Source organism: Octopus bimaculoides, chromosome 3 (assembly GCF_046866305.1).
Source record: "Octopus bimaculoides isolate indiv1 chromosome 3, ASM4686630v1, whole genome shotgun sequence".
NCBI lineage: Eukaryota > Metazoa > Mollusca > Cephalopoda > Octopoda > Octopodidae > Octopus > Octopus bimaculoides.
In genome coordinates, this window is record NC_142930.1 from 147,294,257 (window position 1) to 147,311,126 (window position 16,870).

At 31.0% G+C, this 16,870-nt stretch overlaps 1 protein-coding gene across 9 annotated transcripts in view; it reads right to left on the reverse strand.

Moving 5' to 3' along the window:
- Nucleotides 1-14,892: 14,892 nt before the first annotated feature.
- The window catches only part of LOC106879193 (structure-specific endonuclease subunit MUS81), a 52,867-nt gene continuing 50,889 nt past the window's right edge, over nucleotides 14,893-16,870 (reverse strand). For all 9 annotated transcript variants that reach the window (XM_089349779.1, XM_089349777.1, XM_089349783.1 and 6 more), the window contains one exon: nucleotides 14,893-15,755. In XM_089349779.1, coding sequence (XP_089205905.1) covers nucleotides 15,695-15,755 — 61 coding nt within the window. In that variant the 3' untranslated portion in view covers nucleotides 14,893-15,694. The remainder of the gene's footprint in view (nucleotides 15,756-16,870) is intronic.

The following is a 16,870-nucleotide window of genomic DNA, read 5'->3' on the forward strand; positions in this document are numbered from 1 at the left end:
GTTAATAGTTCAACACCTATCTTTAAAAAAAAGAAAAAAAAAATTTTTTTTTTACAACATTTATAAAGGAAATAATTTTGAGAAATTTCTATAGCTGAGTAAATAAACCTGGTGCCAAAGGCTTATCTGATGCCAAGGGCTTATTCATACCTGGTGAAGATTCTAAATGGCTCATAAAGTTTTGAATGTTTAAACTATTTCTCTCCATATAATCTCTGTTGTAAAACCACTATGGTTCAGGCTGTACAAATTCATCATAACTGAAACATATTTTGTTGCTTATATTTTGTCTCCTGATGGATGTAGCACTTTTGTGATTGCTTGACCTGTAAGAAGTTTCAGCCAGATCTCCTAAATTATACCCCACTATCTTAAACAGTGAACATATTGAATATTATAGTTCTATATAAATGGGTTAGTCATGGTTGGAAATCTTCGACCATAGGTTTACTCAATCAAAATTGTGCTGGGTGAGTTAAACAATGACAACAACAACTGCCATTAATATTTATTTTCCTTTATCTCGAAATTTCTGCCTGTTGAACTACAGGAAGTGTAAGGTATCTAAAATTTAATTTTTATTGAATTTATAATATTCCAGTATTGATTTTAACAATAAGACATATAATTTGGCAGAAATGTTAGTCAATGGAATAATACAATAGCATATATCATTTTTGTTTTTGTTTTTTTTTCTTGACTTTCAAAGTTGAAATTCTTCTGGAGTCAAACTTTGTCTTTCATCTTTCCTGGGTCAATACAATAAATACCGGTAATATACTATACTTGTTTTCAGTGACTACAACCCTTCTGTGGGAAAACAGCAACATTAAAAAAAAAATAATGATAATAATAAAAATTGTCCTTTTGTTTAGAGGAAAATGTAAAAATATTGAGTAAATAAATTTGCTCAGCTCCCTTCAGCTAGCAAAGAATATTTTCACTGCCAAATTCTTAACACTTAGAGATGTTCATGCAATCTAATTCTAATTCTCTTGATTCCATTTCAATCCCCCACCACATTTCAACCCCCCCCCCCATCTCAGTGCAATATTCTCTCTCAAACTATTTATTAAGATACTTACAAAGCATTTACTGCCATTTTCTCCTTCCATGCCATATGATACTCATCTCATATAAGAACGATCTTCCCTCCTATGTGTAGGACCTTACTACCATAAAATGGGAAAACTCTTACAGGACTGAGAAATTTCGTAAATCCTGTGAGGTTTCCAAACCTTGCACTGGTTTCCATGGTTAATGTATTTCTCGAAACAGAGGAAAATGCAAAAACTATATTGCCACCTCCTTTACAATTCCACCTCATCCTTTAATCCAATTAGGGGGTGGATTAAAGCTTTCAAAATTTGTGACATAGCTTTCTTAGCAGATATTTCCCCCCTATCGATATTTGCAGGACACTAGCACCAAGTAACTAGTTGAAGTGACAAGGTACTCAAATAATATATCAGCTATGCATATGTTTTATTGAAATTTCGGGTATAAAATCTAGTTTAGATGTTTGCACTGTCTTTTTGTGTTGGTAACCAGAAATACATTTCTTGGTGTCTCCCAGTCATGTGAATACAGACACCTGTATATTTAGTATTTTAGTTAATTCAATGTAGTAATGATAAAATGTTATGTATCACAGGATTTTGTTATATTTACTATCAGAGATGAATCTGATTGTTTGTAGGAGAAGGGTCGAGAATTTTTGAAAGTTTTAATATTGCTTATAAGTCATTAGTCTTCTCTATATTTTAGTCTGTTATGGATATATATCATCTAATTTATGTAGAAAACCTGATGTAAATTTGAAGATATTATTTTAGGTTCTTAAAAAACGATTTCCTCTTGCTTACGCCCAGAGTAGCTCTCACTATCTGATCATCAGTACTGCACACATAAATATGTATATTTATAATCTTTTAGTTATTTCAGTGTAGAAATAAATTATGTTTTAGCAGAATTTTTTCATCCATATATCATCAGACATACAAAGCATGATGATAACATCTAGATTAATTTCAAAACTAATTGTAATTCTGCATATAACATCATACACACTACAATTTCATTTAGATAAATTAATTTTCAGTCTTCCTGTATCTAGTGGATTATATCCATTTATGAATATGCACTATTATTAGTGTTTAGTAAAAGTATTTAACTCTTTTAGAGATAGCTGCAGGGCAAATGAATTGGCTCTATACCAGCTTCACAGCAGTTCTACTACTTACATAAACAATAGCATACAAATTATTCATTATTTACCCGAAGTGCATGGATATAGAAATATATATAATGGTTAAATGTAAAGAATGAGTAAATGAACGATGCTATTAAAAATTATATTTTTAAGTATTATTAATTTTCCTTTTTTTATTTACTCTTCCTATATATATATATATATATATATTATGGCAAAAGAAAATTTCAACAAAAATGACTCAATACAATACTACAGACTATAATATATATAATATATATATAATATATATAATATATATATAATATATATATATATAATATATATAATATATATATTATATATATATATAATATAGATATAACATATATTATATATAGATATAATATATATTATTATATATATATAATCTAGATATAATATATATATTATATATATATGATATATGTTATATATTATATATATACATTATATATATATAATATATTATATATATTATATATAATATATATATATATATATATATATATATAAATAAAATTTAACAGTTGGATTATTTTTCAGTTGCAAGCATACATGAACATAGCCAAATATCTGATTCGTTAACTGAAAATTTGGGAAAGTTGTAATGTAACCAAAAAATACTCCAGACAATATACATATACTTGTACATACTTACACTTATGTATTATATTTTTCTCCTCACCTATCTTCCAGAAATTCCCATTGCCAAATATTATGATATATCTAATCCTATGTATATGATTAGGGAGTTTATTTCATTACCTATGTCTTCCTTTAGGATTTGAAAAAAATTTATATTTTCATTTTGCATTACATTTTTAAAAAATTTCCTAAGTCATACAGGACAAAATATTGTATTATTATTTGTCTGTCTTTACATTCTGAGTTCAAATTCCGGCAAGGTCGACTTTGCCTTTCATCCTTTTGGGGTTGATGAAATAAGTACAGATTGAACACAGGGGTTGATGTAATCGACTAGCCCCCTCCCCTAAATTTCAGGTCTTGTGTCTATAGTAGAAAGGATTATTATTATTAAAGCAGTGAGCTGGCAGAATCATTAGCATGCTTAGCAGTATTTTGTCCATCTTTACATTCTGAGTTCAAATTTCTCCAAAGTTGACTTTGTCTTTCATTCTTTTGAGGTTGATAAATTAAGTACCAGTTTAGCACTGGGGTCGATGTAATTGAGTAGTACCTTCCCCCCAAATTTCAGGCCTTGTGCCACAGCAGAAAGTATTATCATCACCCTTATCATTATTATTATCATTATTATTATTATTATTATTATTATTATTATTATTATCATTATTATTGGCACTACATTTTACATATTTTGATTGATTTAGTCATCCTTATTGTTCTGTATTATTTGAAATTTTATCTTCCTGATGTTTTTTTGAGAATTGCTTTTTTTTTGTTGTTGTTTGGAGCCTTTTTTCTTTAATTTTTAAATATACTTTCTATATCAAGCCTTAGTTAGTAATACGACTGATACTGATGTATGTTTTTCACTGTGCAATTTAACTGAGTAACTCCTTCCAGTTACCTGTCCTATGATGTCTGTGTATACATGCATGTTATGACCAAAGACACCAATAAACCCGCATGTATACAAACCTGCCACATCTACATATATCGATAGTTCTCTCCAGATCCTGGATAATTTTGCTGCTGTTATTCCCTGATTATAAGTCAGTGCACTGGCAGAATTGTTACTGCACTGGACAAAATTCTTAATGGCATTTGGCCCATTTTTACATTTTGAGTTCAGATTCCACTGAGGTCAACTTTACCTTTCATCATTTCAGGGTTGATAAAATTGGTACCAGGTGAAACACTGGGGTCACTGTCATTAACTAGTCCTCCCCCTCCCCAAATTTCAGGCTTTGTGCCTATAATAGAAAAAATATTTCTTGTATATATGGTGATGATTATTGAGATTCCTCACTGTTTCCATCCACCACTTCTTATATCTCTCTTGTTCTTTGCTAATCCTACAAATTCTTTCTTTTCCTATTCTCTTCCTACTGAGAAGTTGTCATAATGAGCAGTTTTTACTTAGATGTGCTGACAAATATTTTATTTTAACTGCTCCTTTCTGTGTGTGCGTATGTGTTGGTGCCATGTAAAAAGCACCCAAAATACTCTGTTAAATGGTTGGCATTAGGAAGAGCATCCAGCTGTAGAAACCATACTTAAGCAGACATAGATCCTGGCAGAGCCCTCTGGCTTGTCTGTTCTTCTCAAACTGTCCAACTCATGCCAGCATGGAAACGGAAACGTTAAGTGATGATATTCCAGGGGTTGACAACTTCAAAAGAAGCTATTTCTAGCCTCTTTGAATAAAGAACTTGTAGTGCACCTGAGCACTGTATAGAATAAATTCATTATTATTAAGATATGTCTGAGAGTGAATAAAAAATATTTAATTCATATTTAGTCTGGCAGAATATGTTTTGTTTGACTAACAATTATGGATTATATATTTCGTTATTGTATTTAGTTTGCAAGATTCTTGATGTGAAATTGTATGTTGAAACAAAATTTTGTTGTCTTGGAAGGGTCATTATGCCAATAATAAGCACACACACTGGTTCTATTTCACTTTTTTAAAATTATAATTAGTCAACTAGTTAACCAGTTAACTCATCAGTTGTTTGATTGTTTGATCAGGCAACCAATCAGTTAGGTTCATGAGAGCCTTTTTTTGCCATCAGCAACCTCATTAATGTCATGTGTTCTCCACTCTGGGTCTGTCTGTAAGTTTCACTCTCTCTCTATATATATATTTGTGTATGTGTCTGTGAATCATATTGAGTATGGAGATACTATGGAAATCTATCTAATGGTGTGTATCTGTAACTCAAGAGCCAGCTTTGTTGAATGATACTCTCATAATTCAGTGAGGTAGCAGCTGCAGTGATAGTGCAATATGGGGGCCTCCTATAACCCTGTAGACAAAATTTGGATTTCTTTTGTTTTAGTAGGATAAAATTTGAGGAAAATCACTTTTCCCTACATTTTGTTTTTGTGATGCTTTTATTTTTTTTCACTCTCTTTGTATTTAAAACACAAATTGGTTTGTGTTTTTCTCATTGGTTAGTATATTATGGATGTAGAGAATGCAGGTATTTCTCCCCAGAGTCTTCCAATAATAGTAATTAGTATCTTAGCTTCAAATGTTGGATTGGGGGTTAAACCTGCAAACTGCAAGGATGCTCAAAAGAAAAATTATCTCCAGATTATTTCTTACTGTATATCTGTGTGAAGTTGGCAGCAGGTTAAGGCACTTTACAGATCCCCGTTTAAATGTGACCAAAACAGTTTCAGCACAATATCCTTCTATAGTGTTACTATTAAAATATTCACAAAATCAAATTTGAATAGATTGACTGTAGATCCTTTCCTTATGAAGAAACAAGCCTTGTGCACAAGTAAAAAAAAATTAAAGTAATTATTTATTGTTTATATTCAGGGTGGTACCATTCAAGTGTTTATCATAATGATGTCATTTAGTACAGAGATAGTAGAAATATTAAGTATTTTATGTTCTTTTACATTGTGTTAAAAAAATGTTATGATATCTGCCAGGGTCAACTTTCACTTTCATTTTTCTGTTTGTTGATTAAAATAAGTACCAGTTTTTATATTTTACATGACATCTTCCCTATGGAAGATTTAGGGTGTTCTGCATAATCTAGAGTAGTATTTAGCACTGAAAACAGTCAACCTCAAGAGAAAATACAACACTTGTTAAACATATTCAGATAGATTTCAAAGTTTTATGCTTGAGTAATTTTGTCTTAATTTTATTCTACCTTTTTTCCTTGGATTAAGAAATATTTTACTAAAATATATCTGGAACTGCAATTATGTCACTATCATCTATTTCAAGTAAGAATGCTTAGATTTGGAACCTATAAGATCAAGAATTTAATATTTTGATTATTCAGGTGTTGATAGTTCTTATTTAAATAATTGTCATTATATTATTTCAGATGACATGAACAACAAGTTATCAATTTAGGTTTCAATATATCTGACTTGGATTTACATCTATTCTGATATTCACAGACAATAATGTAGAGACATTTTCTAGGTTTATAACATTTATTTTGTTCACTTTGAATTACATTTCTTTGAATTTGAAAACTAATTATGTGAAGAGGATAAGTTTGGATTTACAGTTGTTGGCATTATCCTACGGCATAAAACTTCAAACTTTGTGGTGGTTGGTATAAGTTTAATTCCAGTCTTCTCCTGAAACTTGTTTCATTTTCATGTTTACTTTCTTAATAAAAAAGAAAATAGTCTTTATTTTTAAACATAAGATTTTAGTATTCTAATTCGGCTAAAACTGTTAAATAATTTAATCACTTTGTGATCAACTATATTATGCTTCCTCCAATATATAAAGCTTTATATCTTTATCATTCTATGATCTTCATCAAATGTTTTTCTTTTTTTTTCAATTAAAATTTTTTTTTTTTAATTATAGTATCTTTATCCTTCTTTCAACTTTCTGGCTATTAACAATAGTTAGCACACGACTACTGAATTTTGATACCTTCATATCAGAAATGGTTTTGAGGGCTGGGAGGATGTATATTACATTAAAGACCTACATATTATACTGAAATGTATTTCATTATTGTACTCTTCTTAAATCAGAATGACTTTTGACAAGGGAACTTTGCCAAGGAAATATCAAATCTGTAACACAAAATGCATGTATTCTGTGAAAATATGTATATATATTCTATTATGTATTGATTATATATATATATATATACATAAATATGTTTCTTGAAAGTTTTTCTGGATCTTTTGTAAACATCTTGATATCTCATTTATGTTAGTATAATTCCTCTAGGAACCAATATTTGAAGAAGTGTAAGGAAAACAAAAAGTAATGTGTGTGCATTAATATTCTACACTATATATGTCCTAGTAAACTCTCCTTTACTACTTGTGTATGTGTGTACAGATGGGTATGTATGTATAGCTATCTGTGTGTATAACTTTATATATAGCATAAGCTGAGTTCTCTGTTAACAGGTTGCAACTATGAGAAATCTTAGTTAGTTTAAGGCTCCTAATTTGGAAGGTTAAAGTTGGGATGTCACCTTGGCGTAGTGGTTAGCATGACTATGGCTTACAGAAGGCATGAGGTTTGATTCACCATAGGCAATGTTCCAACTTTTTTTTTTACTGTCTTCTATACTGTATGTCTCTATCTATCTATCTATGTGTTTGTATATATGTATGTATAAACTTGTTCTCTTTTTCATTTTACATAGCCTACTTGATGATACAACTTGACATTTTTTTCCTGTTTCTTCACGCTCTATCAATATTTTTCCATATTTCTCAATATCATGTTTTGTCGATCCCAAATTGTACTGTCATTTCATTAATTCTTAATTATTTTTTTTTTTGATGAATTTCTTCCTGCTCCCTCCCACTTCGAACTTGTTATTTTGGCGGGCTTCCATTTCATAAAACCAAAAATAAACAAAAAAAAAAGTGTTAATTACGAAATCATTTTCAACCCCCTCCTTCTCCTTCCCCACTGAGTAGAACCTTTCACTCTACCCCCATCTACACACCATTACATGTTATTTTTTTTCTTCCTTTTTTATATAAGTTGAAATTTGTTAAACCTTTTTACTTATACAAAAATGTATGTGTGTGTGTGTGTGTGTGTGTGTGTGTGTGTATATATATATATATATATATATATATATATACACACATACATATACAAATATACTGATATGCATGTGTGCATATATGTATGCATAAGAGTGTATATCTATGTGTAAATGTGTGTGTGTGTGTATATATATATATATATATATATATATACATGTGTGTATATATGTATATATATATATATACATGTGTGTATATATATATATATATATATATATATATATATATATATATACATACATATGTGTATATATGTATGTGTGTATATATATATATATACATGTGTGTATATATGTATATATATATATACATGTGTGTATATATATATATATATATATATATATATATACATGTGTGTATATATATATATACATATATACACATACTTATACATACATATATATGCATACATACATATCTATATATACACATACATATGCAGATATACATATATATATATATATATACACACACACACATATATGTATATACACTGATGTATATATATATACATACATACACACATGTATATATATATATATATATGTATATATATATATATATATATATATATATATATATATATATATTTAATCTCCCTGTTCTTGAGAATAGGTTTTGGTGAGGATGTAACTTCACAAAAGAAGTAAAATTTAAGATTAAAAAAAAAAAATTAAACCATAACCACTATGAATTGATGTAAATTGTATTTTACAAAAATGTGACAAAAAAAAAATGGAAAAGAAAAGAAAAAAGCTATGGGCAGTTAATGCAACGAACAATAAAAGTCCTTTACTGTGTTACTTTGAGTACAATATGGGGGATTCTGCAAAACAGCTGTTTTGCAATAATTCTTAAATAGATAATTTTTGTTTTCCATTTTGAGGTTGGACTGGGGCAGCCATTCTTCCATTCTCATCATCTAGATTTGTTTTATAATTTTCCATATGTTTTTTTTTACTTGATCTTCTACCATTCTTCTGTTTCCTTTTTTCATCCTCTCTCTCTCTCTCCCACTTCTTTTTTTTAATTTAAAGTTATTTTTTCATTATAAATTTTTTTTAAATTTTGAAATGAAAAGAAAAAGTTAAAATTAAAAAAAAAATAAAAAATCAAGGAAAATAAGAAGTAAAAAAAAAAGAAAGAAAATGAAATCAAACACTTAAAAGAACAGAAGATGGATTTTTTGGTTTTCTTTTTTAAAAGTAAATTAGAAGCAACGGTACCTAATGGGGGAGGTCATGTGATGGCAAGACCTCACTAATCTGATCCGATAGATTAATAATAGATCAGATATTGCTCAAGTATGAGAGTACCTAATCTTGAAGCTCAAACCCAAATCTATTGTTGTTATTACTGTTCTCTTTTTACTATTACTATTATTATTACTATTATAATTACTACTAGTATAACCATACTATTAGCATGATTATTCACCTTATCCTCATCTTCATCATCATTGAAGCATATTTCTTTTTCTTCCACCTTAATTTTGCATCATCATCATCCTCATTGTCATTCGAGCGTATTAATTTTTCTTCCACCTCTTCTTAATTACAACATAGTCTTTAAAAATAAACTACTAAACAATTAACACAATTCAGTAAGACCTTTTAAAAAAAAAAAAAAAAAATATGAGAAAAATGTTAAATTGGTTGGACAGTTTCGAAAACATGTACAATAATAATGATAATAATAATAGTAATAATAATGATAATAATATATCCAGCTGGACACTAATTTTTCTTTTAATATTAAATATAACCGGGCCAACATTTCAAAACGTTAACATTTAGTGAAGGTATTCTGAAGTGTGTTTTCTCACATTTTACAGAAATTCCCTGACATTTAAAAAATTCTTTACCTGGAAAGGTAATTGTAATAATCTTTTTTTTATGAATTTTCACAATGTTTTTCACCCCCCCCCCCCCGACCTTTTTATTATTATTTTTTTTTGGTTTGGACCTTTTTATTTAAGAAAGGAGTGAGAAAAAAATAGTAAAATAAAACATCAAAATGTACAGGTTTAAAAAGAACAACAAAGAAGCTGTTGAGGTCCTGTAGAATTCTATTCTCTAATGCTGTTATATATATATATATATATATATATATATCTATACACACATACACACACACTGTATATGAAACATACACTATATCCATACACATATGGTCCGATTGTATACATGTGTGTGCATGTATGTATGTATGTATGTGTGTATATATATATATATATATATATATAGAGTCATTACATTACTCATTCCAGCTTTCCTTTCTCTGTTTAATTCCTTTTCCTAAGGTCAGAAGCTATGCAAGATAAGTGCAATAAAATTCATACACACAGCACCCATGCAAATATCTATCCAAATTAGCTCAAACTCACAACCACTACTCCCACATGTCTGCACCATGTTTGGACTGCTGAGTTGACCCCCCCCCCCCCTTAAAAAAAATAACAGCATGAACAACATTGTTTATATGTTTAACATATTAAAATATTTTTATTTACTTTAATAACTTGTCTTCATTAAGCTAAGTCAATTAATTCAAGAGAGGGAAAAATAGCAATTAAAATTTTTCTCTCTTTTTTCTATTTTATTTTAATTTACTTCTCTTAGTTACATACAGCATACATACTGTATGTATGTATGTACATGCAGTTTCCAGTTTGTTTACCTGTCTTCTCTTACAATATGAGTTTATTCAAATACACACATACACGCACACATTCCAGATTAAATTTTATGTTTATTTCTAAAGTTATTAGAGGAAGAAAAAAAATAAAATAAAAAGAATCAAATTTCTCTAATTTATGAAAATTACATTTTTACCTTTTTTTTTTATTGTTGTTTTTCCAGTTGCATATCTCACAAAGAACCTACGTATGCATATACATACACAAACACACATACACATATTTAGACACTCCTTTTCTTGTAACTCGATAAAGATAAACAAAAAAAAAAAAATCATGAATTATTTTTGATTGCTAGCAAATTTGGCCAACAGAAGGAAACATGAAGTGTCCTGAACGACATGATAAATCAACCTTTTGTTTGGATACAATTATTATTATTATTATTATTATAAATTTTTTTTTTTGTGTGTGCGTTTGCATGTTGCTGCAAGAGCTGGTCTCACTCTGACAGCAGATTATTATTATTACTATAATTATTATCATCATTATTATTATTATTATTATTATTCACTTTAATAATTTTTGTACCAAAATAAAAAAATAAAAAAGCCATTATGCAGATTTAAAGAAAAAAAATTTTTTTTTTCTCTGAAATAAAAATTTAATTTTTTTTTTGTTCTACAGAAGCAAGCAATTTAAGATTTAAACACTCGTGTTTGTGCGTTGCCCTGTAGGGTTATTATCCTTTATGCTGTCTAAATCATGTGTGTGAGGGTATGTGTGCACGTATATATATATATATATATATATACACATGTATGTATTTATGCATGCATTGCCCTCACACACATCGTATGTCAACTCTCCTCCCTCTTTACTTTCATATATACTTTACTATTAAAAAGTGTCATTGTGCAATAACAAATGTACATGGATTTTTTTTTTTTTTTTGAATTTTTTTAAAAACCTTTTTGTAGTTAATCTTGCTGAATTTGGGAATTGAAAAAAAAAAATGAATAAAAAACAATAATAATGAATTTCAGAAAAATAAAGGTTATGAACCCCCCACCCCTGCAAAAAAAAACAAAAACAAAAACGAACTTCAAAAGAAACTACACACCTGTAAATTTGTACATAAGGCTTAATAAAAAGGGATTTGATAGGAAGCAGTACACCTGACTGTTGTTTTTCATTATTTTTTTTTTTAAATGTTTGATTTAATTCCATTTTATATCTCTTCTATCTTTTCATTGTTTCAGTTATTTGGACTGTTGGCATGCTGGGGTATTAAACCTTGAAGGATTTTGTCGGACAAATCCATCCCAGTACTTATTTCCCCAATAAGTCTGCTATTTATTCTATTGGTTTCGTTTACTGAAACTGCTAAGTTATATGGATATAAACAAACCAACACCAGTTGTCATGCAATGGTGTAGACACACAGACACACATATATAAGAAGTGTGTTTATAATTATGAATAAATCATAATTATAATGGAGAGGGTTGCAAAAATCCTTACATGTTGAGAAATAGCAGTCAAAAACCACTATAAGGCCTCTATTATTACTCATATAAATGGTTAATTCTCTATTGCAATTTCGAAGTTAGGAACCTATTATACCATATTATATTGTTGGCACTCCGTCGGTTACGACATCCAGGGTTCCAGTTGATCTGATCAACAGAACAGCCTGCTCGTGAAATTAACGTGCAAGTGGCTGAGCACTCCACACACACGTGTACCCTTAATGTAGTTCTCGGGGATATTCAGCGTGACACAGTGTGACAAGGCTGACCCTTTGAATTACAGGCACAACAGAAACAGGAAGTAAGAGTGAGAGAAAGTTGTGGTGGAAGAGTACAGCAGGGTTCGCCACCATCCCCTGCCGGAGCCTCGTGGAGCTTTAGGTGTTTTCGCTCAATAAACACTCACAACGCTCGGTCTAGGAATCGAAACTGCGATCCTATGACCGCGAGTCCACTGCCCTAACCACTGGGCCATTGCGCCTCCACACCATATTATATAACATATTGTAAAATAATGGATATAAACAAAATAACAGTGCTATTCTTCTCATCAGGAGAATATTCTTATAGATACAAATTGATACAAAGTCATACCTTGGGGCTTACATGTATCCCGACCGGCAAGAATAATGTGTCAACCTCTATCTACACATTCAGATTCTGAATTCCAGTGTCATGCACAGCGTTTATGAGAAAAGACAGGAGGAAATGAAATAATTAAGAAAAAATGTAAAAATACATTACGAAATATCATCAACAATTATTAATTATTTATGAATATATCAGTGACCAAACATGTAATAATAAATTGCATGAAAGAACAGGGTTTATAATTATGAATAAATCACAATTATAACAGAGAGGAACTGTTATATTGTTTATCTCCGTTATTTTACAATATGGTATATAATACTGTATAATATGTTCCTACCTTCGAAATTGCAATAGAGAATCAACCTTTTATTTTTAAATTGTGGATTTTGTATGTCATGTTGCTCGCGGACAGCTTTATTGTGAGGAGATAAAATATGAGTGATAATAGTGGTTTTTGACTGCTATTTCTAAACATGTAAGGGTTTTTGCAGCCCTCTCCATTATAATTGTGATTTATTCATAACTATAAACGGCCATTGATATATTCATAAATAATTATTGTTTATGGTATATCCTTCATAATGTATTTTTACATTTCTTTTTAATTATATATATATATATAACCTGACACCCTGTTGATTACAGTGACAAGGGTTCCAGTTGGTCTGAGCAACAAAACAGCTGGCTCATGAAATAATTAATGTGCATGTGGCTGAGCATTCCACAGACACATATACCCTTAATGTAGTTCTCAGAGAAATTCAGTACAACTCAGAATATGACAAGGCTGGACCTTTGAAACAGAGTTACAACTCATTTTTGCCATCTTTCCCTTTTTCAGGCGAGGATGTAGTCAATTTGGCTAGTGTGCCTGCCAGAACGGTAGGTGACTAGGTGACTGGCAGGCTTCCTGAAGTTAGTGTTGCAAACCAGATCATTTGCATTGCAGAACTCCAGCAGCCTGGTTCCCTCCTCATTGCAGGAACCAAAACCGTAGCCTCCATGTATGCCATGGAAGCCCCCCTGCATGTTGTACAACATGTCCACTGAAGTCACCAGCCACAAAGAGAAGGTCCCTGTCATTTGTCAATGAGGTAGTCTGCAAGAGGGTGTCATAAAATCGGTCTTTCTGTCCGTCAGGTAGCCCTGGTTGAGGGGCATAGCCCGAGATAATGGTTGCTAACCCATGATGAAGCACTAATCTAATCTTAAGTATTCTGTCGCATGCTCTGATTACCTTATCAACCCATTTCTCTGCAAGAAGTATACCCATGTCCCTGACCCTGTCAGTGTTCCCTGCCCAGAAAATCTTGTACCTGTGTTCTTTGCCTGTGAGGAACCTAGCAGAACGGGTAATGAATGTAGAATAGCAAAGAAGACTTGAAAGAAAAAAGAATAGGTTGGTGGATGAGCAGAGTATTGCTGAGAGAGAGAGAGAGAGAGAGGAAGATGATAAAATGCATTTCAATGGATAATGACAATAGAACCAGAGATGGAGGTTGTAAAGAAAAATGGGATGAAGTGGTTGGATCATGTGCTGAGAAAGAATTAAAATGACTGGGTGAGAGGAAAGGGATAATCAAGAAAGACATGGTTAAAGACGAAGGAAGAGAAAATGAGGGCAAGGAGCATGGTCAGTGGAGATGAAGAATATAAGTGTAAACAGTGAAAATTATCAGGGGGATCATAAGGCTAACTCCTGTCTTTTGTTGGAGAAAAAAATTATCATAAACTGCTTGTTGCTGATTGCCAAAGGGTCTGCTTAGAACTCAACATGATGGACTGATACCTGCTTACTGTATACGTACACACTTGATAACAAATTGTCCTTGACCTTGTCAACTTTAAATAAATCAATCCTGTGAGGTTTATCCTGACATAATCTGAAGCTCATAATTTAGTACAAGGCAGCAACAAGCAGGTAGAATTTTTAGCATGTCAGGTAAAATGCTTAGCAGTATTTTGTACATCTTTACATTCTGATTCCAAATTCTGCCAAGGTTGACTATGCCTTTCATCCATTCAGGGTCAATAAAACAAGTAGCAGTTGAATTCTGGGGTTGATGTAATCAACTTACCCATTCCCCTGAAATTACTGGCCTTGTGCCAACATTTGAAACCATTATTTAGTACAAGAGAATCTCAGAAACTTTTGTAAAATAGGATACAAAATGGGATAAAAAAATCGATAAAATATTTATTTTGGTTTCTTGCTAAAAAAGTAGATAAAATTAAAATTTCTTTTGTAATCTCTTGTACAGAGGAGTACTTTTCGCAGGCAACAGTCTGATAAAGCAACTGTATAAGTTTTCAATTTCTATTCCATATTTGAATGAGGTTCAATTGGACCTCATACTTGAATGATGTCCAATTATAACACTTATAATTCTGAGAGAATTATTGAATGCAATCCAGAATTGTAATAGTTACCATATTCATCAATATATTTAAATACTATCAATAACCTGTACAGTACAATCATTGAAAATAATTCACAGTTGTACATGTTACTGTTTTCCCTGATATATTGAAAATATCAATTGTTTGTACAGTACAACTGCTGAATATAATTCATAAACGTAAATGTTTCCAGGTTCAGAAATATATTCAAATAAATCAATTATCTGTAACTCTACTGTACAATTGTTGGCTATAATCCAGAGGTGTAGCAATTACTATTTTTAACATGATATTCAATTATCAATTACTTGTACAGCATTATTGTTGAATTATGTAGACATTCCACTTTTTTCTTGGTACATTCAAATAATATCGATCATTTTGTACAGTACAAATTGCTGAATATATTCCAAAGATGTAGAAGTTGCCATTTTCATCAATATATTCTGATATTGTCAATCACTTGTGCAGGTATGATATATATCAATCACCTGTGCAGGTATAGTATATGTAAATCACTTGTACAATATAATTCACAGATGTGGAGGTTATCATCTTCATCGTCAACATATTCAAGTATTATCTATCATCTGGACAGTAAAATTGTTGAATTTTTCTGCTCAGAACAGGACCAATGTTTCTACAAGATAAAATTGAACAAGAACATTAGAAATGCTTGACTGAAACAAATTTTGTTCAATTGTTACATAATATAAATTTTTGACAAATGTTTTTGTGCCTCCATTTTCCCCCTTTTATCACTTTTTATCACATCAATGTGTAGTGTAAAAAGCATTGAAGCTGATGCCATGTAAAAGACACTGGTGATGGTACCATATAAAAAGCACTGGTAATGGTACCATATAAAAAGCACTGGTGATGGTACCATATAAAAAGCACTGGTGATGGTACCATATAAAAAGCACTGGTGATGGTGCTATGTAAAAAGCATTGGTGATGGTGCCACGTAAAAAGCACCCAGTACACTCTCTAAAGTGGTTGGCATTAGGAAGGGAATCCAACTGTAGAAACCGAAGCCAAAACAAACTATGGCACCTGGTGTGGTCCTTGGCCATGCAAGCTCCTGTCAAGCTGTCCAACCCATGCCAGCATGGAAAATGGACATTAATGGTTATGATGATGACTTTAAATAGTTTAGGGCATGGAAAGTGGTGCCTATGAATTTTTCAGAACATTCAAAGACTGTAGATTAGAAACCTGGGCCAGATGCTTACCCATTCCAAATGTTGCCTCTCCAATTAGAGATTAGCACCTTTGATACAACTGTTATCGTTCATGTGAGGTAAGTGACCAAGGTAAATCACTTGGACTACTGCTTTACTTTATTAATATACTAGCAGAGATACCTGGCATTCCTTGGGAAGAAAAATGGCATAGTTTTTTATTGTTTTACCTGTTTCAGTCATTTGAGGGTGGCCATGCTGGAGCACCACCTTTTAGTTGAAGAACTCGACCCCTGGACTTATTCTTTGTAAGATGGTGCTTATTCTATCAATCTCTTCAGCCAAACTGCTAAGTTACAGGGGCTTAAATACACCAACATTAGTTGTCAAGCGATTGTGTGTGTGTGTGTGGGGGGGGGAGACATATAGAGACACAAATGCACATGCATAAACATGTATATGTCTATATGTATAGAATGGGCTTCTTTCAGTTTCCTCAACCAAATCCAGTCACAAGGCTTTGGTCGTCATATATATATGTATACATACATATATATATATATATATATAT